The following is a 20,856-nucleotide window of genomic DNA, read 5'->3' as shown; positions in this document are numbered from 1 at the left end:
ATCGTACAGCTTGCCCTTTTACTTTTCAAGAAGAATTTTTGTTAGCGTGCTTTTTGGCATTCCCTACTTCATCACAAGTGCCATTCTCGAAATTGTTTAGAAGTTCAACGTTCCTTTGAAGAGGAAGGGCATGATGTATCTCTTTCTCCGATGCCATTAGAAATGGCGTTCAGCTAATTACGCTAATTATGAAAGTAGGAATATTTTTCACACCTATGAGGCATGGGGTACAGACTTCAATCACAGGGTGAGAGGGAACCTTTCAGAGCTCTTTTAGAACACATTGAATCAAGTGCAGTTGGACTAGTGTATAAAACGACACTGTACGCAAGCATCAACCCTTGATCTGAGTTTCACAGCAATGAGAATAAAGACGTGAATGTCAACTCTAAGCAGAACAAAACTGACGCCCCTCTGATATTATTTTGTGCCTCTAATTGTGCTGGTTTTCTGCAGAAAGCTAAAAAAAAAAAAAAGAAGAAGCACATTTCCAAAGCAGGGAAAAAAATAGTTGAGTGATCTATACTGCTGTCTATAAAACAATACAAAACTGTCTCTTGTTCTTGCTTTCCCATTTCTGTTGTAGGTGGGCATAAATCTGCCTTTCTACCTTCTTCACTGGATATACCACTTACATCTCAACATTTTCAAGCAGGGGCTTCAAATCACACACCTTGTTCACATACATCAGCTCTCGCAAAACATTTTCGTGTGAAGAATCAATTACACAAAGAAATATGATACTATCCTTGGGTAATACTGTTTGTGTGTGACCTATTGCTCGCATCTTAGAAGGATGGGCTACATGCCCCAATGCTCGCTCCTCACAGGTGCAACAATAATACATACCAATGCATCTGCGTACGTGATGCACTTCAAAAGTAAAATTTAAAAAAAAAGTGATACCCTAAAGCCAGAGTGAAGCCTTTCAACATCTGACAGCCCCTCTCTGCTATGCATAAAAGGTCATACTCTAATTCCTCAGAGACACCAAAGAATCCTGCTGACATCAAATTACACCAGCTTCTGCAATACAGTAGAGCCCGTTTATTACGATCTTTGATATAACGATAACTCCGATGTTACAATCAAATTCTTGGCTCCCGTCAGTTCACCAATTGAAGTACATGTAAACGAGACATCGATATAATGATCGCCACAAAAGCGTTTGCTCGCGTATAGCGATTAGAATTCTTCAGGCAGCCGGTAAATCGCGTGAAAATTGGAAAGCAAGATTCCACCTTTTCACTGAAAACAAATTACGGTCACATTTTCAAGAGCTTTAGCCTTCGTGAGCATTAATGTGAGAACGCAGTGCCTTTATCCGTGCATGACTGCCGGGGGTACAAGCTTGCGACTTCGAGGAGGTTCGTGAGACATAGACGAGGTTCTCTCTCCACATCATCCTCTCAACGTCGTTTTTTTTTATTTGCTGCATGCTACGATGGCATCCGCGGTTGCAAGACGTGTTGTGGCAAGGAAAGGCACGTAGCTCGACCCGAAGTTGCAAATGCTCGACGGATTTTGTACTGGTGCAAAACGTCATTGCAAGGTGCCATGGCTACCAAAATGTGAGTTGGCAGACAGTTACGTGTCGCCACCCAAACACGTGTCGACGAATTACCCGTGGACAAGGCGTGTGCTGATGGACAATGGAGTTCCGACAGTAAGAATGATGACAAGCACAGGACGAAGTCTTCTATATCAAAAAGTGCGGAGCCTCACGTGGTATTGGCGCGTATGTTGTCCTTAGAAAATTCTTTTTTCACAACAGTAACTGTCTCCTCTGTGATGTGATCCCAACCGGCGATTTCACGAAAGCTCGTTTTTAACCATACTCTGATATAACGATCGGATTTCACACTCTCATCAATATCGTTATAAACAGGCTCGACTGAATACCACCCAGTTTTTCCACACATTCTTATTCATAATAAGCGTGCTACAGAAGTCGACATTTTGTGCCATAGGATCCTCAACGTGTACAATAGAAAAGCATGGGCTTTGCACATTTCACATCACTTCCACTGTCCTAAGGGCATGGTATCACTTACGCAGCTGTCTGGTGCAGTATTCTGCTGAGTGCGTTCTGGTCATCCCCTTTGTGATGAGAATTGGCACCACGGACACCTCCATAGCCGTCACTGAAATATTGCAGAGTGGTTTAGCGTAACTTTTCACTGGATACATCTATATTTATTGACCGCTTTGTACGCATCCAATTTTCTTACTCCATCAAGCCAGAGCTCTTGCGGAGTTTCCTAACTAGTTACAGATGCCTAATGATAAAAAAAACAAGCTTTCCTCAGTTCATGTGACATTGTGTGTTACGATTGACATTCTGCGTGTATAGACAACTCTCTACGAGCTCACGAACCACACCCCCCTGTCCTCCGCTGTCTCTTGAAACGCTACTCATGTTCATGTACTTGCCTCCGTAAGTATTTTGCCCTCAGCCGTTCTCATTTTCGTCACTCCTACACATCATCAAATTTTTCATCGAACTTTGTCCCCTCAAGAAGTGGCCAAAGCGTTTGAGCTTTGGTTTCAGTACTTGTCATTCCAACAAATGAAAAGAGAGGAAATCATAGGCTACTGTAAACTATAAGTGTAGATTTTATTTGTTTAGGGCACAACTATGAAATACAGGAAGTTAAGGTCTTTGTAGCCATCCGTTCAAGGCTCGACTAGAACTACCAAATGCATAAAGTTGATATGTGGATATGCAAAACTCCCAGTAATTTTGACTCGCTTAAATAGAAGATGGGCTTTCTCAGTTTTCTTTTCAGGAAAATTTAAAAGGAGATAAATTTAAGCTGTCATTATTCAGTGATTAATACCCCTGTCAGAAGACAAACCCTAAGGCCTTTAGGGAATTGGTCTTTCTGAAAAATGACCTTTGACAACCCCGTCAGACGGCACGGTAAAACGGTGGCGGCGGCTCTTTTTAAAAATTGTCATTATGCCCAACGGAGCTCCCCAGCGGCCTCTACGATTCAAAACAGAGTACTCTCGACAACAGCACCCCCACCACATCGCTTCTGACAATGCTGAAGTGAAAGATAAAATATGTAGATGCGACAAAAAGAGCCCAGATCGAAATTACAACCATGTTGGCAAGGTATTGGTAAGATGACAACTTTAATACGGGGGTACAGAATGAAACAGAAACTAACTACATGGTGCAAGGAGTCGGCAACAACAGACTCCTGTACAGCTCGTCTGACAGGGGATACTCCATAAGGCCATTTCAAAATCGAAAGGCCCTTTATGTTAACTGTCATTTACAATACTATCTGACAGACAAAAATAAATTTATAAGAGACAAACCTTCACCATACGAATAAAAAGTGGAATAGCTTTTGTTTGATTGAACTCAAAAATGTAAAATATGAGGTATAACGAACTCTTCCAAAAGACCAGTTGACAGGACTGTCTAAATAAACAATTTTGACCTTGTTTATGCACTACATTTTACCAGAGCTACATATTTTGCATTTTCAGGATTGGAAATTTCTGGTAACTTTTCTGACGTAGAGGAAAACGGTAAAGGAGTTTTTCCCACTTTTTTTTCTTTCGTTTTGTCGGAGGAATCGCATCGCTCGACAAAACTGGCCATAGCAGTTCTTCTAAGATACATATCCCTTCCAATTTCATGGCTGCAATCACCCTCTTTCGCAATCTTTAAGCCCAAGAATACATTAGTTATCTGGAAATGTTATTAAAACTAAATACACTTTTAAGATTTTCCCCGCTGCACAACTGCACCATGATTGAAAAACAGCTGTGATGGGTTGCAAATTTGATTAGTGTTTCCAGAGAGATCAGAGAATTTCTGGTAAATGTCCTTTGCTAAAGGAGCATTGAGGTGACCACCCTTAATCTTTTTATTTTTCACTGCGTCATGTTCTGCAACAAATGAGCTCCTGCAAAAGAAGGACGAGTGCAGGTGACCTACAGAGCGTGCGTGAGGCCTTTGTTCCGCACACCTTTCCAAAAATCTCGACTTGTGAAAGGAGCATATCGGAGAACGAGAGAACGTCGTGACGTGACGTGGTCCCAAGGCACATGGCTCGTGACATAGAGCAGCACAGCTCAAGTAGGCATAAGTGGCGCGTGAGCTGAGAAGAAAGTGCACAAGAAAGAAAAGGAAAGGGAAAAAAAAACACACACAAAAACCAGTTACCCTAAGTAGCAACCGTGGAATTGCAGCTCGTAAAACGCAGCATGCTCTGAATGCTGCAAAATATTTTGCACATTGCTATAGTCGTGTTCGACTTAAGAAGCGTCAGCTCTCAAAATATTACTGTGCTGCAGATAGGATGGCTGGACAGACAGAGGCCACACTCCATCTTGTGCCATATATTGTAATCCATCATACTCTGCATCTGTATTACCTGTTAGGACTGGCCACATGACACTACACTGTGGCAGAAAGTGACCTCCCCTGTTGATGGCGCATGGTGGCGGCACAAACATGCTTAACAATTTCTGACTTGCTGCTTTAATTATGATCTGATACATGTATTGTGTTGGTGTGTTTGTCCACTGCTCTTCTGAGACAGTCTCGATATAAAGCAACCAACTAGCATCGACTAGCAAGTAGTTGCTTACAATTTCCACACAAAACAACAGATGACAGGCATGTTTTCCAAATACCAAACATGCATGGGCAACCATTTTCTGCCTCGTAAGAAACAAGCGGAATTGATGGATGAAAATGACTCAACTACATGTCAGGTATTACTCATACGACAGGTGAGGTAAATTATAATAGAGACATCAACACAATGGCATTACATGTAAGACGTCCCAGACAAAGCAGCAAAGAAGCAGTCGAGCTGGTGGTGACGAATTTTGAGATTTTGTTGCGGTTTTCTGATTTCTTCCGCAATCGCGGGATTTCAGTAATGGGGTGTGATACGACAACTTTTGTATGTGATTGTTCGTAAAACCAGACTTAGAAAATACTCACTTGTAAGGTTGTTGCGAGGAGTTGCCTACAGGATTAGCCAGTAATCGGGATGTTTCTGTGGGCTCGTCCTAAACGAAAACGCACGGATAACAATTGAAGTTCGGTGAATGCCAAGTGGAGGGAGGGTACAAACAGACTCCGCACTGACAGCAAACTGTTTGCTTTAGAGTTCCATACAGTCAGACCGGCATTCCATGACATTTAATCATGTGTCTTAAATATAATTCGACACGACATATCTATATCACAGTTTCCATAAAAGTACCGGACAGCGATACTACCCCAATGGTTCAGCTACTGAAAGACAACAAAGTCGAGCGCGAACCTATATTTCATTAATATATTCTGCCAATTACCTGGTCGCGTTTGTCCTCGTCGTTGCTAAAGCAGCAACCCATCTGGTTATTGTTGAAACACGAACTTTATTACAAGTAAACAAACTTCACAGCCCGTACAGCTATCCATGCGTGTCACATGACCATGCCTACGGAGCTGAGTACGCCTCGCACTTGTTCTTGTTATTTCACATGAGCTTTCAACCAGCTTCAATAATGCCGCAAAGAAAAAACAAAGAAGTAATAAGTTTCGTCTGTGCACCATAATAGTATTAATTCAAATCGCTTATAAGGATTTCACTTCGTTTGTATTTCCTTCAACCGCGCGGTACTTGGGAAATCAGTTCGTCGCTACACCGCTAGTCGAAATGCTTGTGTCTCGGTCGTTCTTCTGCATAAGACAAGTTGTAGATTGCTTAAAAAACAGTAAAAGACTGATAAGTAAATCATGCACACCAGGGACGGAAAGCGTTTCTCAATTAATATCCTCCCGAAAAGTTAACAGAAATGTAGAAATAAAGGTATGTGTAACTTCGCATTGAACCTATGTCGTGCCTGCTCTTGGGTGTAGTTACACGACGCTCGCTTCGACCTTAGCCCGAATGAATTATTTCAGGGATGGGTGAAAGCACTAAGAAAACACAAAGACGTTGTCTTCTTCGACGTGGTCGACGGAAGTTCTGCAGCAAAAGTCCAAGTTGTGCATCCCGCTTCTGCCGCTCAGTGAGTTGCGCGCATCTCCTGAGGCTATGTAAGCACTTATACGCGTATTTTTTATTCTTACCACAGACCAGAATTGAGCTACGGTTGTTCAGTAAAAGTAACGGGAGAGGTAATTCCCAGCAGGTCCAAGGGACAGGACGTTGAAATTCAAGCAGACGACGTTATCGTCCTGGGTTCATGCAATGTGGAGGTATATGCACTTGAACTTTAGTTATAAAAACGAACACTCATAACGTTTATGAAGCTGATTGGATTAGTAGAAATCCAGCATAATTTGGCAAGTATGCCTTCGCAGAAGTTTCCGTTTCGCCCAAGAAAAAGTTATCCCATCGAGCATGTGCGGCAGTACTTTCACCTGCGGCCTCGTCTGTCCAAGTATGCAGCCCTTCTGCGCATCCGCAATACATCTGCAATGGCAGTTCACTCCGCTTTCCAGGTTCGTTTACGAGAAAGCAGCTTTCTGAATTCAGTTACTTTCCTTGTGACATTCCGCAACTATTTCAGGAATCTGGATTTTACAATGTCCACACACCCATAATCACTTCGAATGACTGTGAAGGTGGTGGTGACGTATTTACGGTTTCAGTAAGCTCAGTTTCATTAATGGGTTTCTCTAATGCCTTGTACATGAATTCTGTATCAAGAACACACTAATAATGCAGCTTAACCGTACAGCCTCTGAGGCCACTTGGAACCGCTCCAAGGACAACACCAGATGGCATGGAAAAGGGATCAGACAACAGACATTTCTTTGGAGACCCAGCTTTTCTGACTGTATCAGCTCAACTTCACTTGGAAGCGTTAGCAATGTAAGTTTTGCATGTCTTATGCATCATTTTATGCACACATCCACATAAATACATTATGTATAGTGGTATGCTAGAATATGCAAACTTTTGAAACTTTTATTGGCAAATGCGACTTGTTGGTCTAAACCAAGCAACCAAACCTGCTACAGTGCAACAGAATCCAGCACAGAGGGACTGAGTCCGAATCCACCAAAGAAAAACAGCTATGCTTTGGCAAGGAGCCTGGTGGAAGTCAGCACATACATCCAGCAAACTCAACGGGTCCGCCGAATGCAAGATTCAGCCTTGCAAGATCTGGAATAATGACAATGATTCGTTGGAGTTCTGGCTGAATCAGGGCTTCCTCAGCAGAGCAGAATAAGCAAACATGTGAATTCAACCCGGATTGACTACTGAAACGCACCGCAGAGCAAAAAAAGCAACTCCTGATTGACCAGTCGAATTCACCATATGTGAAACATGCATAAAAGAGCGCAAAGTTTGGTCAATTTCACCGTGTATCCCATGCATTTACCACTGTTCATAGAGAATACTTAGGTATACGGTCAAACCTCGATAGAACGAAACGCTATACAATGCAGTACAGCGAAATAATTTGCATTCCCTCGCGCCACGGGCTGCCATATTTTATCAGTCTCCATACAGCGAAATAAATTGTGTTCCCCGCGAGTTTCGTTATATCGAGGTTCAACTATATTAACGGTCAATCATAATCTGGATCAAGAATTAGTTTTAAATGTTTGCTTGTATTTGGCACTATTTCAACATATAAGACCGAGTTTTTGAGGGGGAATAACAGTTGATAATACTATCAGATTTCATTGAAAGGAAACAAAATCGTTGGGATAATCATCAAGTTGCACACAAAGGATTGGCCATAAAAAGAGACCAATAACTGTTTGCAGGATCCTGCTGGTGATTGGTAATTGACGAAATGACCTCAAATGCAGGTCACTCTCGAAGGTGTACACCTTCAGTCCAACATTCAGGGCAGAGAACTGCAACACGAGACGTCACCTGTGTGAATTTCAGATGGTAGAAGCGGAGGAGGCTTTCATCGACACATTGGAGCCCCTACTTCATGTAAGACAGTCAACAACTTTTATGCGCTTGTAGGGGTGTTGGCAGTGTGGGTCAGAGTGTTTCCTCATTCAGAAAATTCAACTGTGTGTGTACTGCATGTAGACGTTCACCGCGAGGGTTTCTCATGGCGAATGTGAGGAGATACCGGCTTCAGGTATTGCACTGTAGCTTGCACCAAGCTTAAGTTTAATACGCAGTACCATAATTTGATAGTTGACAGTGCTTGTTGACAGCTTGTCTCACCCCACTACTCTTCTCTGTAATTCACTGTGACCTGAGGGTGAATAAAGAAAGAAAAGAAGAAAGTTGCAATGTCCCCTGCATAGTCATTTTCCAAAAGGAGAAAGAAATAGTGATCAGTCATCATAAATTAACTTGGTTGTTGCCCAAGAATATCAGCTATGGGATAAACAGCTCCTTCAGCTAATGTACCCATATGTTGCAACAGAGTACATTCCCTACAGAACACAAAACCTTTCATATGTGATGATGATGATGCACGTGGGTAAAAGCAAAGCAGAAAAGGTCAATGTGTTCGTCGTCCCTTTGAGTGCATTTTGTGCGTGCCACTGTAGATGCGTATTGCAACATACTTACAGATGACAGAAAAGTTAGTGAAAAGCTCATACAAGAGCATTATCGATGCCTCTCCAGAAGATATCCATTTGGTTTGCAAGGATGAGGCACCCAATTATGTAGACTCTATAGCTAAGGCAATGGACAAGCCGTTTCATCGGTAAGTAATTGGTAAAATTTTCATGATTGCAGATAACATTTGTACCACGTGATATGAGGCACGTCATGTTTGTTTAGCACTTGCCTGCTGTTAGGCTCTTGACAGTGGGTACTCTAAAAGTCAATAAAAAAAAAGGTAGTGCAAAGGCAAGTTAAATGACAACAACAATGATCTGCAGTTACAGCTATCACGATAGTCGCCTATTCAACGTGGTATTGTGAAGGTAGAATATTTTAGCACCACATCTCTCAGTGAATATAGCGTCATCTCTATCGTCCTCACAGCTCTCCACACTAACATTCAAGCACTTCAGGAACCCCATAGCAATGTCAACATGACACCATTATTGACAGTACTTGTTTACTGTTGATGGACACATTAGAAGTTATTTTCAAAGGGCTAACATTATCCCCAACACTCAATTCTCTCAACAAGTGGCTAGATTTTTCTGTCAATGCAGGGCATGACTCACAAAGCCCTACAGACCTTTAACCTATGCATTTAACCCAGCCCATTACATACACTTCCAAAGGTGGGGACAGTGCACAGTTGAAGGACAGTCTCTGTTCGAAATATTGGTGGCTCCCAGCATAAGAGTTTTGCTTGAGCCTACCTTCACTGGATCACTGGATTATCCACCCTTACTTTAATAGAGATGCTCAGACTTAATGTAGTTGTGTTGCATGAAGTTGTGCATGAGTTGTGTGGTTTATTTTTCAGGCTAACATACGACGAATGTGTGGATTTTCTGTCAGACCAGGCCAGCACACTTACATCTCCAATCAAGGTGAATACTTTGTGTAATGCAACAGGTGCATCAACAAAGCTCATACTTAGCTTTTACTTTTGTGCTCTTTGGTGAAAGAAATTACGAGGGTTGTTGAAGGTTGACCGAGACTTTTATTTCTTTCAAAACAATAGAAAATTTGGGAAGCACCAAATTACGTCAGTTTTTCAAAGGATGCACCGTGCGCATGTAGACACTGCTGCCATCACTGAATTCCGGATTCTGCGATTTTTGCCGCTGCTGCATGCGCACTGCTGACCTGAGAAGGATTGCACTTTGTCCTCCAAAAGTTTCATTCATTTCCATTTACTCACTGATTTTTCTCGAGCAAAAATCTCAGTCAGCCTTGAACGACCCTTGTACTACCTTCAATATTTCAGTAGTCTCTTTGCCTTTAGATTATGTTACTGCTGATTTAGTGAAACAACGAAACATGTAAGTCACCAGGTGCAAGCTGTGACTGTGAATTTGTTGCAAGCCACAGTGGTTTTGAGTGCTAGTACCTCGTGAATTATTTGTAGCCATTGCATGAGAATTTTGCACAGAGGGCCATCAGGCATTAGAAATATGACTATAGACATGACATAATAAATGTCATTTTTGAGTAACATTCCGAACAACAATCCCACAGTGTTTTTACAATACGCAGTGGGGAGAAGACTTCAAGGCTGAACATGAGCAGTTTATTGTCTCCTACTGTGGCAATCAACCTGTGTTTGTCACCCACTACCCAGCTTCTATCAAGCCCTTCTACATGAAACGTGACTCTACTGGAAGAAGGGTAAGCTAAAATGTAACAACTTGTAAGCGTGCTGTCAAGCTCTTCTATATCGAAGAAAAATTTTTCTGGTACAAGTCTTGGCAGAATACATTAGCAATTTGTGGGACATGAGCATTCATGTGCAAGTTCCTTCTAATAATTACTATTAACTCTCAAAATGGACATCCTTGTGTTGTGTATGCACCCCACTTTGGATGTTGGAATGTTGGTACTATATTTTGCCCCACATATTTAATGCCACAGAGATTCTACCCAGTGGCAAACTTAGCCTATGTCACGTGACAGGTTTGTCCGACTGCCATGAAGCTCCGATTTGTGTCCATAATTCCTATTCCTGACTGTAGCTGGGGCATATCTGCCTTTCTAGCAAAATCACCGGAATATCCGTGAAAATTGTTAAACAAGACTGAGCTCCAAAGTGTGGAGTGTGGCATCCAGGTGAACATATTCTTAAAAGAGTCCAGAAAGCCATCCAAAATATTTTTTGTTTCTGACGCATTACGAAAAGATGTGACTTGACTTGACAACCAACACAAAAATATTCTCTGTATACAACATTTTTCTTAGAAGAAAAAAAAGAAAACTTTCCCGAACATAGAAACATGCGTTCCTGCTCAACTCACTCTGAAGGACGAAACGAGGAGGAGGAGGAAGAAAAACGCCACCGGTGATGTCATTACAGTTGCAAGAGAGACCGCGCTCCAATTGGGGCCAGCACTTTCCAGTCTTTTTTTATTTATTCGTTTCTCTCCTAGTTCTCTCCCTGTGTAGCAGACGATATTTCTCCAAACCTCTTAGCGGCCTGTACCGATGTAACATCAAAGTGACTTGAGCGGCTAGTTACGGGCGTTGCCACCGTTGTGCACAGTCGCGATTTTTAAAATCGAATTCTGCGAACTTTGTGCATCTGTTGAATGAATCACTTCGCATGGTGTATTTTAGCAGTCAGGCTAAAAGCTTGGTATCAAAAATAGGTAGTGACTGAAGCACTTTCTATGCTTCTTTAAAATGTGTCAGAATGGAAAGAGTGGTCCATGGGAACCTCAGTCATTCCAGGGGACAACTGACCCTACTAGATGTGAAGAAAGGTGATGTAATGGAGCTCAGGTGCCTTCAGGGATGCATGGGTCATGTACAAAGTGGTTCGTTTTTGCCAGTCATTGTGGGAAGAAATACCCAGAGATAAATTTTTGTCAGATAAGCTGCACTGGTGTATGAGCCGCAGAGTAGCATCCAAAAGCTCTTTTAACTAGTGTTCCACGTCATGCAGAAAAACACCCGCATAATATTTTTTTGGAAATTCGGCATGTTCCGAAAAACTCCGGAGTACACTCTTTCATTGGTGCTACGTGCCGAAAATTCCGGTACCCGGTTGCACTTTTCTTCCTCCGGGGGCATCACATTTTCGTAAAGTAAAAACTTCACCTCGTTTCCAGGTAAAATGTGGGGAATACCGCCCCGCAGAGCTCCTAGCTTCTGGTTGAGTGAAAAACCTTCCCCTGTAACACTTTGATCAGTAGGTCAAGAGGGTTCAAGTACAAGTGGAACCCCTCCCAACAAAGGAAACAATATTCTTTGCGTTCTCAATCTCCTCCTACCAACCTGCTCTCCCTCCATAGTCCTTCTCCCTGATGATTATAGCTGCACATTTTTCAGCATCTATTTTAGTGAAGAAGAAAAACTCCTATTGAAAAGTGTTTTGAAGCAGAATATGATGCATTTGTTTAATGGAAAAAAAAAGTTCAGTTTTGGGAGTCTTCTTAAAGGACGATGGAAGCGAAAATAAGCTGCAAGGCTGTTTACTTCATATTGCAGTGTGTACCAAAACAATGCGGAAGTCGACTTAGATTTACGTACATTAGTTGAAATGCCGCCATAATCGCAATATAAAATTCGGCCGCGGAGCACTCTGAGCCCCTGGTGAGTGTTGCCGCGCCGCCGTAGCAGACCACGGAAGTGACGCACGCTGTTTCTCCTGATGGAGTTCCTGACTTTCATTTTGCGGTTGTTTTGCGATTGGAGGTTGATTTTCGTGACAAGAAAAATTGTGCATGCTTGTGAAGTGTTTCCTGGCTGTGCTACAGCATGTTGCAGACTTCCTTTCGGCAACGCGAGGACAGAGTGTTCCTTGGATGAACAACACACGGGTAGACAGCACAAACACAGCGTGAAACATCGACTGACGTTTATTACAAAGACAACACTACCGAGGCTGGCCCCCATTCTGATCTGGAGCTCATTCTCTCTAGGGGTGAGAGTCTTGCTGCTTACAGTGCTAGATGTCTTACCTTGCCTTAGGCCAGGATATGTTTCAGAACAAACACGCTGTACTAGTCTGTGGTTGTTTCCATGGCCGTATCGACCATTGATGCTCGACTGGCAATCTAAAGATGTGTAGTTCAAATTCCGGCCGTTGTCTCACTTTTTTATTACTAATATTTCAATTGTTTCCGAAAGACAGGAAACTTATTCTCACCGCGAATCCGTCTATGCCTACTTGGATACAGGTGAAACAAGACAAGTAGTGCGCAGACATATTGTTGACGAATGGTTCAAAACAAATCAGTAGGTGCTCATTAGCCTTGGCTTGTCAACGAAGTACATCAAGCTGAAAGAAGGAGAGGTTCCATCTGTATTTTCACGGAAATGTAAGGCACACACCTTTACCTCCACTTGGCCTTCCGGAGTACATCTTATTCCGGCTGCGGGAAAAAAAAAAGGAGAAGAAGAAACATAGATACGAACCCATCTCTCATCGGATATATCACCTTCAGACTTCCACGAGATTTCCGAATCGAACATCTTCAGGCGTTCGGAATTGGCCGTGTTTATCCCATTCAACGGGCAGCCGCACATGGAGCTCGAGAGATATTTGACGTCACACGCTCCTCAGATTCTCCCGCAATGCTTTGCGGCAGCGGGCACGCTCCATGGGCGATCGTGTCGGGTGGGCGACCCAGAGGGCTCGTAATCGTCAAAATTATGCCCATCCGTACACCGTGCTCACAAAATATTGGTGGCACCATAATACGTAAGATTTACACCTTCTTTGGATCCCTTCTTGCAATTGACGAATTTCGCTTCCATTGTCCTTTAAAGGGAGACTCCGCACCAAAAACGTGTTGAGTGCGACACCAATCCATACCGTAAGATATTTCAGTGAATACAATTTATCATCCTGGTGGTGGTGATGGTGAAAGGGCTCGCCGTTGTCGACCTCACAGAGGTGGGCAACGTCACGACTGACGCCCTGGGGAATGTGCATCCTGGGCCGACTCCTGCGGGAACTGTGCCGACATATGTGTTAAAGCGTCTAAGGAAAAACAGGAAAACCCACAGACAGCACAACCGTCACCAAGATTCGAACCCAGGTACCTCCCAGTCTCGACGTGACATGGCCAGCACGCTAACCACTGAGCCACGCGAGCTGGTCATCCCCAAGTGGCACAGATAATTAGAAAAAGGAATATTTTCCGTCGAGTGATTAGGCGCTCCTATACGGAAAAGCAGCCCAGCAACACTGGGCTTCAGCTCACCGGTATTCCTCGTGTACGGCTTACTCTAGGTTTCGCTCTTAGTGCTAGTGAATACTTTAGAACGAAATCGAGGAAACAGATGACTGGTCATCCATGTGGCACGAAGAAGTTACAAAGCGCGTGCCTGAAAAACAGGCGGTGGTCCACACCAGAGTACCGGAGTACTTCGAAACTCACGATCACAATCATCTGATAAGGCGTGAGTTCGGGTCTTGTTACGAACTGACGTGAAGGTCGACATGGTGTATCGGTGAGCTCGATCATGTCGCATATTAGTGCACTCACCGGATAATATCCCACTGATAAACAGAGCAAACGTGAGCAAAAGAGAGAACATTCAGAAGTTTTGGTTTCGTTTGAGATTCCCAGCCCTTTTGGCAACTGAAGAGTTCTCGATTGCCAAACCAACTTTGTTTCTCATTTTTGAAGAATGTATCAAACTTATTTACACAGCCGTTATAATAGTTTCGGATTGTCCTGAGTCTCCCTTTAAACGTAATTTATTTAACATATTGTTCATCGACTACAAGAAATACGTAAATTATCTAGTCTGAATTATTTCCATAAAGCTAAAGCAACAATCAAAAGCAAAACCATACTACTTGTAATGTAACAGTTCCTGTCTGAACTCTGTCCAGAGCAATGTAAACAAAGAAAAAAAAAACACCTGTCGGTCAATGAGGCTTTCGGAGGACTCCGGAAGTGCCAATTTGGAGAAATGTGGTTGGTGGATTCAAAAGATTCGATTCACCGTTTTGGGCACTGGGATTCGGATTCCCGAATCTCGAATCCCTGCCTAGGATTCGTGGATTCGAGGATTCGCAGATTCGATTGGCACATCCCTACTCGTAAGCTATGGCTTATGTATATTTTTGTACTACTACATGATATCTACCATGTGACCGAGTGTCACAACTGCTCCAATTACAGGCAGAATGTTTCGACTTCCTGCTGCCTTTTGGTGGTGAAGCATGTGGTGGAAGCCTACGTGAAGACTCCTACCAAGCTCTTCATGACAGAATGCAGCAAATGGGCATGGCAGATAATTTTTCTTGGTGAGAGAACAGTGCAACTTTAATCAATTTTGCAAAGCCTGACGTGGGGAAAGGCATGTGTCACCCACCACGCTTTATTATTTCCCAGAATGCATCTGGTAAGCTATGCATATAGTTGACAATATTGACAAGCCATAACAACAAGTGAATATAACTAGGGCCAGACTTTTTCGGGTTATATTTTCAGCAACATCGGGGGACAAATATTAGGTTATATTTCGCTTCAATAATTCAGGTGTAATCGGTAGTGTAATTCAACCCAATTCTGGTTGAATTGCATTGAATGAGGTGTAAATCATCGGTTTACTCTGCATAATATGCATGACACACCAGTAGACAGAGTATTTTTAGTCCATGTATCTAAGAGTCAGCAAAGTCTCTGTATTGACAGTTCATATGAGCGTATTTATGCATTTACAACACAGTTTCCAAACTTCTGTGTTAGTTGTGATGTCACACCCCCCTGGTCCAGCAGTCTTAAGAGAAATCTCGGGTTAAACTCTGTTCTTGCTGATTTGAATTGGGAGTAAATATATGACATAAACGGGTATAACCCTAAAAAGTCAGGCCCTAAATATAACCAACCACATGTACAGAGGTCGGCACTCGTGACTGCCGCTCACCCATTCCCTGCTCAGCTCTCCACTTGCTAACTCACTCCCCACCTAGCTCTTAGTATTGCTCACTTACTCGCTGCTCAGTTCATCATTTGCTCACTCGTGCTCGACTCGGTTTCCCGTCTCTGGTTGAGCACAGGCTGAGCTCCGGGTGCTCATGCTCCCTGGCACGGAGTTACCTCCCGTTGAACCTCTCCATCGGGGCCTCTGAGTGAGCGGGCAGCTTCGGCGTTCGCGTGATGCAGTGGTCCCCGTAGGTGGGCGCCTCTGGTGGGCGCCGGGCACTGCGCATGGCGGACAGAGGATGCGATGTTCTTCATCCGAATAAGGAATCGGTGGGTCAGCAGGGTGGCGAACCTCTAGAGTGGCTCCACGAAAAGGGGGTGGAACAGAACCCGGGTCTGTTCCTCGAAGAGGTCGTGGCTGTGCACTCCACTTGGAGCGAGAACACCAGGGTACCGGAAAATCTCTCTCTACGATCGTCCACGTCGCGACAGAATGAAGGCGACGACGTTCTGGAAAGCAGTCAGGATCGGATGGGGAGCCTCCACTTCGCGCATAACAACCACAAGCTGCTTGGGCGGACGATCCAAGAGCTTTACGGCGGCCCCTGCCACCACGACCTCTGGAAGGCATTGCGAAATTGCAGGAAAAAAAGGACCGTAAACATGAAAAACTGCCAGAAGACAACTTCGGCCGGATGGATCTGAAAAGTTCCTAAGAGTGAAGTTATCGTGAAACGACATTCACGGGTACAGCCAAATCTAACCGGAGCGCTAAGTAATAGCGACCAAGCTAATGGCAAGTGCGTAAATACGAAAATATGCAGCCACAGGAAAACCAAAAAGTCGGACAGGTACCTAGGCCAGCGTGAATTGCGACCGGATCACCTGCAAGGTATCTTTAATCCTGGGCATTTCACCGAAGGGCGCGAAAAGCGCGCCTTGATAACATATCGCAGCGGCTAGAACTGGGTGAAGGAAAGAAAGGAGTCTGTGAAGGCCCCTGCTTCTAATGATACGCTTCCATACCGAAAAATCTAGAGTAAAGACTAACGGCGTTGAGCACGAACAACGCGGTTAAAACGCCCGCTTAAATGAAGATACGACTCGACAATTCGAGACGCAATAAACTCGCCTAGAATAGAACAAATTCATCACGGCCCGTCTTCGAGGATATCAAAGGTAAAGGCTCCAATCTGAAGTGACATGAAGCCCTGGCACAGGGTCAATGCCACTTGGCATGCTCCAGTAGCACTAAGACGGCTCTGCAAGAACCGCGGGGCAAAACTGGGCTCTCCTCTAAATAGGCGGTTTGCATGGCCATCTTAATTCATCCGGATGCCATACCATTAAGGCGGCATACGGCAAGATCCAGGCAGGAACGGCACGGAACTGGGAACGGGAAAAAGTAAACAGCACAGAACAACGCAAAAGACACGCGGCTACAGTGCGACTACAGTGACACATTCCGAGCCTAAAACGTTACAGACCGTACCCTCCTCTCGCCAACGGACCCGGGCCCCACGTTGGGCGCCATCTGTGGGAATCCTACTGCCTCTTCTAGGCAGGCGAAACCCACAACCAGGACCCGCCGTCCGTTTACTGGCGAAAGGAGGTACTACACGAACAACACGTAATACAAAGGCAACGATGTATTACATACTAGCGAACGCAGGAAAAAACACAAGCGATACGAACAGTTCCCAGCAAGTTCCTCAAACAGCCGTCTGCCTGGTCCAGGGGAAAAGGAGCCTCTGCCCCAAGCTAGGCCACGAGCCTCGTTTTTCACCGTTTTGGCCCTGCCCCCTGTATGACCTTGCCTAGAACTTCGGCAGGTTTCACGTCAGCCACCTTCGTTCGCGACAGTTATCAGTCCTTTGATAACAAGAGTTCCACAGTACATGTATCGGTGTTGCATCACACTGCAAGTTAACGGGGTGTGAGTGGTACTCGTTCAGTTCACCCAGTTTGAGCATCATTTCGGCTAACTCATGCTCAGCTCATTTGCTACACTGAGCATGAATGAGCATTCTCATGAGTGAGTTTTGTTCATGCTCATATCCTCGTTTGCTCATTCTATGGTCACGTGTGAATTTTGCTCATGCTCTTATTCTCATTTGCTCACTTATGTTTACATACTCCCGATCAGCTCGCCTTTTCCAGCTCTCCTTTCTCCAGCCAAGCACTCATCTCGTGCTTGGCTCTCAGTTGGCTCACTCATGCTCAGCTCATTTCCCACATTGAGCATGAGTGAGCTTTGTTGAGGTATGTGTTCTTATGGACATACAGGGTCTTTCACCAAAAGTGATAAAAATTATAACTGGTGACGTACTTTCAAGGTCACTTTATTGACATATGTATAATTTACATCATTACAATCAGGACAGCAGGGCAAGCCCGCGAAGCTGTCCTTCATATAATGAAACATCAACTCATGTTCATATCTCCTTGTGGGAACACTATATTCTTGATTTACACATGTAAATTTACGCTTTATCTAAACAAAGGCATATGGCACATACTTTAAAACAAAGAAACAAGAAAAGAGAAAAAGGAAAACAAGAGAAAAAGAAATGGTAATACAAAATCAACTCTGGTTAGAACAGCATACATGCCGTGTCACCTTGTGTTTGAAACTATGTGTCGAGTTAGCCTGTCGCATATCTAATGGTAATTTATTCCAAACCTTAGCACCTGCGAAGGCAAGGGTGAACTGTCCAAAATTTGTTCTTGGAGCAGGTAATTGCGTAGTAAGTGAATCTGTTCTAAGCGAATAGGAAGTGGAGTTTAATGGTAATGTAATTATAGAAGAGTGACATAACCGATTTACAAATTTGTAAGTTAGAACAGCAAGTTTTATCTCTAAAAATTGGAAAATACTGTTAACTGACAGCAAAGAAAACGCAAATGTTACCGACGTGAGTGGATGTAGAGATAGAACAGACCTTAAAGCCTTCTTTTGTGCAATATATAGGCCATTCAAATTTGACTTGTATGTTAAACCATACACTTCTAATGCATAGCTGATGTGACTTTGAATCAGTGCATGAAATAATGGAAATGACTGTATCGGCAAAATGTTTTTAACCTTTGCAAGTGCAAAGAGCCCGGAAGATATCTAAGCATGAAAACTTGCGGGAAGATTGTGGGACTTTCGGCAATTAACTTCTAGAAACTTTTGCCGCCATTGAGGAAGGCTTTGGACAATTTGTAACTGAGGAACATTTTTTTTTTCCAATTGAACTTTGAAAATTGCCAAGCGAACCTCACTAACCTCACTTTTTTTTTTACAGAAATGTGAAGTCCTTCACGGACAACCGCTGACCCAACAAAAATTATGCACAGTATCGCAACAGAAATAGTAAAAAAAAAAGCAAAAATTACGCTTTAGCTTTAGGAAAAAATAAATTTTCCACAATTAAAAATTGTCCAAAACCTTCCTCAATGGTGGCAAAAGTTTCCAGAAGGTAATTGCCGAAAGTCCCGCAATCCTCCGGCGAGTACGTCGCCAGTTAGAATTGTTTATCACATTAGGTGAAACACCCTGTATAGTGTACATATGTGATATGTGCATGCAGGTCTTAGTGCGATGGAGCATTCACTTTGTTTTATACCCTCTCTTCTGGCGTTATTGGTCTTGAGAGTACAGCTTTGGAATGAATACCATCAGTTTGGGAGAGATATCGCTTCGATTCGATACTCGGATATAGAATCCCAATTCAATTCGGACTTCGAACCGTATGCACAATTACTTGTGTCGGTATTTAAAGAAGAAAAATATTAGCACGGCCTTCGAAAAATGTAAAAGGAATGCAGGTTTCTTGTAGAGAAATTTGTGAGCACTCTTACTGTAGATTCAGCTAAAGAAAGTGCATGAATACAATGTCTTGAATTCACTCATCATCTTTTAATTTATCAACTTTCCTTGACAGGTATTTGGACCTGAGGGAGTACGGATCTGTACCACATGGAGGCTTTGGTTTGGGCTTTGACCGCATGTTGCAGTACATCACAGCAACCCATAACATTAAAGACCTCGTGCCTTTCCCGAGATGGGCGAACCATTGTCAAACTTAGTGAATAAAAGTTTTTCAAAGGAGAACCTTTGCTGCTGTAGTTATAAAAAGGGTTTTTGTCTGCATTAGGCACCCTCTAAAGCAACAAGCTGTCTATATGGCTTGATGTACACTGTCAAATGCTCAAGTGAAAAAGTTTAGGCATCTCCAGACTACACACTGACAGCCACTGGCACTAGCATGCACATGCAATCCTGGGTACAGGTGAATTAGAAGCAGTGATGGAAAATAGTACTCAAGAACTACTTTAAGTACATTTCTGAGTATTCGTTCCTTCAAAGTACACTTCAAATTGTGTAGTTTGTATTTTGCCTTGAGTACCTTTCTCCAGTTTTTTTCTATCAAGCACTGAAGTACCCAACTGGTAATGCAAAACAAAAACTATAGAGTGTATCAATGAATAATTTGTGTGTCTGGAAGGGGCATTTTTGAAGAAAAATTAGATTGTTTGACAGTCATAAGGACTAGTACTTTGATACTGTGCAACAATTGAACCTCTGTATGCAATAAGGGGATAAGTCGAAAAATCCCAAAATGAGAAAAGGGGCCTGATCTGATTGTCCGTCCCATTGACACACATGCATTTCCCATGCTGTAACGGGCCAACAAATCGCAATATGGTCCTAAGTTTTCATTGGCAGGTGCATACTGGTACGTAGATGTCATTGCAACAAAAATAGTAAAAAGAGGATAAGTCGACTTATCCCCTTATTGCATACAGAGGTTCAATTAAAAGTTCGAAACACACTAGGTAGAGAGCTTGGTGGCTTGGGTTTGTATCATTTGTTTCATATTCTAACACATGGTTTTGGTTTACATTTTCCATTTTTTACGTGCTAGTGACATTGTAGTTTTGTCAGTAACAACAAAGCCACAGAAAAGGAGGAAGTTTCACATTGTGGTAGCCAAGATGGCGTAGACATAGACAAGCTGGTGGATCCATTTTTTAGTGGCTTAGTTTTCGTTTCTACAAAAGCGCGATATGTCAGACGGGAACCGGGAGTGTTAGAAAACGTCACTGTTGCCATGTGCCTCTTTTGTTTGAAAACATGCCTTCTTGGTTCATGTTATACCCAGAGACTAGCAGGAGCATACCGTGCACTGGGCAGAGGATTACTCCAGAAATAAGAATAGTTTGCACTAGCATAAGTGACTACCTGTGCACACGTACAAATTGTACCGTCATATCATATCATATGGACATATAAGAACATATCATCATAGGATGAATGAATCTAAAACATGCGTTATATCGTTCACCAAACGAATTAATGCAATTAATTTTCAGTATTCTCTATTACCTTCAACGATTAAGCGTGTAATCTCTATTCGTGACCTTGG

The 20,856-nt window shown here is 43.1% G+C and overlaps 2 protein-coding genes across 3 annotated transcripts in view; one reads left to right on the top strand and one right to left on the bottom strand.

Moving 5' to 3' along the window:
- The window catches only part of LOC135394464 (ragulator complex protein LAMTOR1-like), an 11,320-nt gene extending 5,840 nt beyond the window's left edge, over nucleotides 1-5,480 (bottom strand). The window contains exons 1-3 of the mRNA XM_064625202.1: nucleotides 5,332-5,480; nucleotides 4,976-5,043; nucleotides 2,055-2,144 (exon numbers count right to left, since the gene is read on the bottom strand). Of these exons, the coding sequence (XP_064481272.1) occupies nucleotides 2,055-2,144; nucleotides 4,976-5,043; nucleotides 5,332-5,373 (200 nt within the window). The 5' untranslated portion in view covers nucleotides 5,374-5,480. The remainder of the gene's footprint in view (nucleotides 1-2,054; nucleotides 2,145-4,975; nucleotides 5,044-5,331) is intronic.
- A 159-nt stretch (nucleotides 5,481-5,639) lies between these two features.
- LOC135394463 (asparaginyl-tRNA synthetase-like) lies at nucleotides 5,640-19,541 on the top strand. 2 transcript variants are annotated; one of them, XM_064625199.1, is made up of 12 exons: nucleotides 5,640-5,831; nucleotides 5,927-6,033; nucleotides 6,100-6,223; nucleotides 6,329-6,469; nucleotides 6,538-6,618; nucleotides 6,709-6,842; nucleotides 7,793-7,925; nucleotides 8,525-8,661; nucleotides 9,382-9,448; nucleotides 10,098-10,229; nucleotides 14,696-14,820; nucleotides 19,372-19,541. In XM_064625199.1, the coding sequence occupies exons 1-12, from the start codon at nucleotides 5,679-5,681 to the stop codon at nucleotides 19,514-19,516; spliced, it is 1,479 nt and encodes a 492-aa protein (XP_064481269.1). In that variant the 5' UTR covers nucleotides 5,640-5,678; the 3' UTR covers nucleotides 19,517-19,541. The 2 variants fall into 2 exon arrangements, with proteins under 2 accessions (XP_064481269.1, XP_064481270.1); XM_064625200.1 differs by lacking the exons at nucleotides 14,696-14,820; nucleotides 19,372-19,541 and adding an exon at nucleotides 12,314-14,633.
- The last annotated feature ends 1,315 nt before the right edge of the window (nucleotides 19,542-20,856 follow it).

The sequence above is a fragment of the Ornithodoros turicata genome, chromosome 5 (assembly GCF_037126465.1).
Source record: "Ornithodoros turicata isolate Travis chromosome 5, ASM3712646v1, whole genome shotgun sequence".
Classification (NCBI taxonomy): domain Eukaryota; kingdom Metazoa; phylum Arthropoda; class Arachnida; order Ixodida; family Argasidae; genus Ornithodoros; species Ornithodoros turicata.
This window is presented reverse-complemented; position numbering and strand designations above follow the sequence as displayed.

Coding starts and splice junctions, on each gene's coding strand:
- LOC135394463 (XM_064625199.1), top strand. CDS start 5,679: ATGCTTGTGTCTCGGTCGTTCTTCTGCATAAGACAAGTTGTAGATTGC. Junction 6,470..6,537: donor CAGTTCACTCCGCTTTCCAG/GTTCGTTTACGA, acceptor CAACTATTTCAG/GAATCTGGATTTTACAATGT. Junction 6,843..7,792: donor CACTTGGAAGCGTTAGCAAT/GTAAGTTTTGCA, acceptor CCTCAAATGCAG/GTCACTCTCGAAGGTGTACA.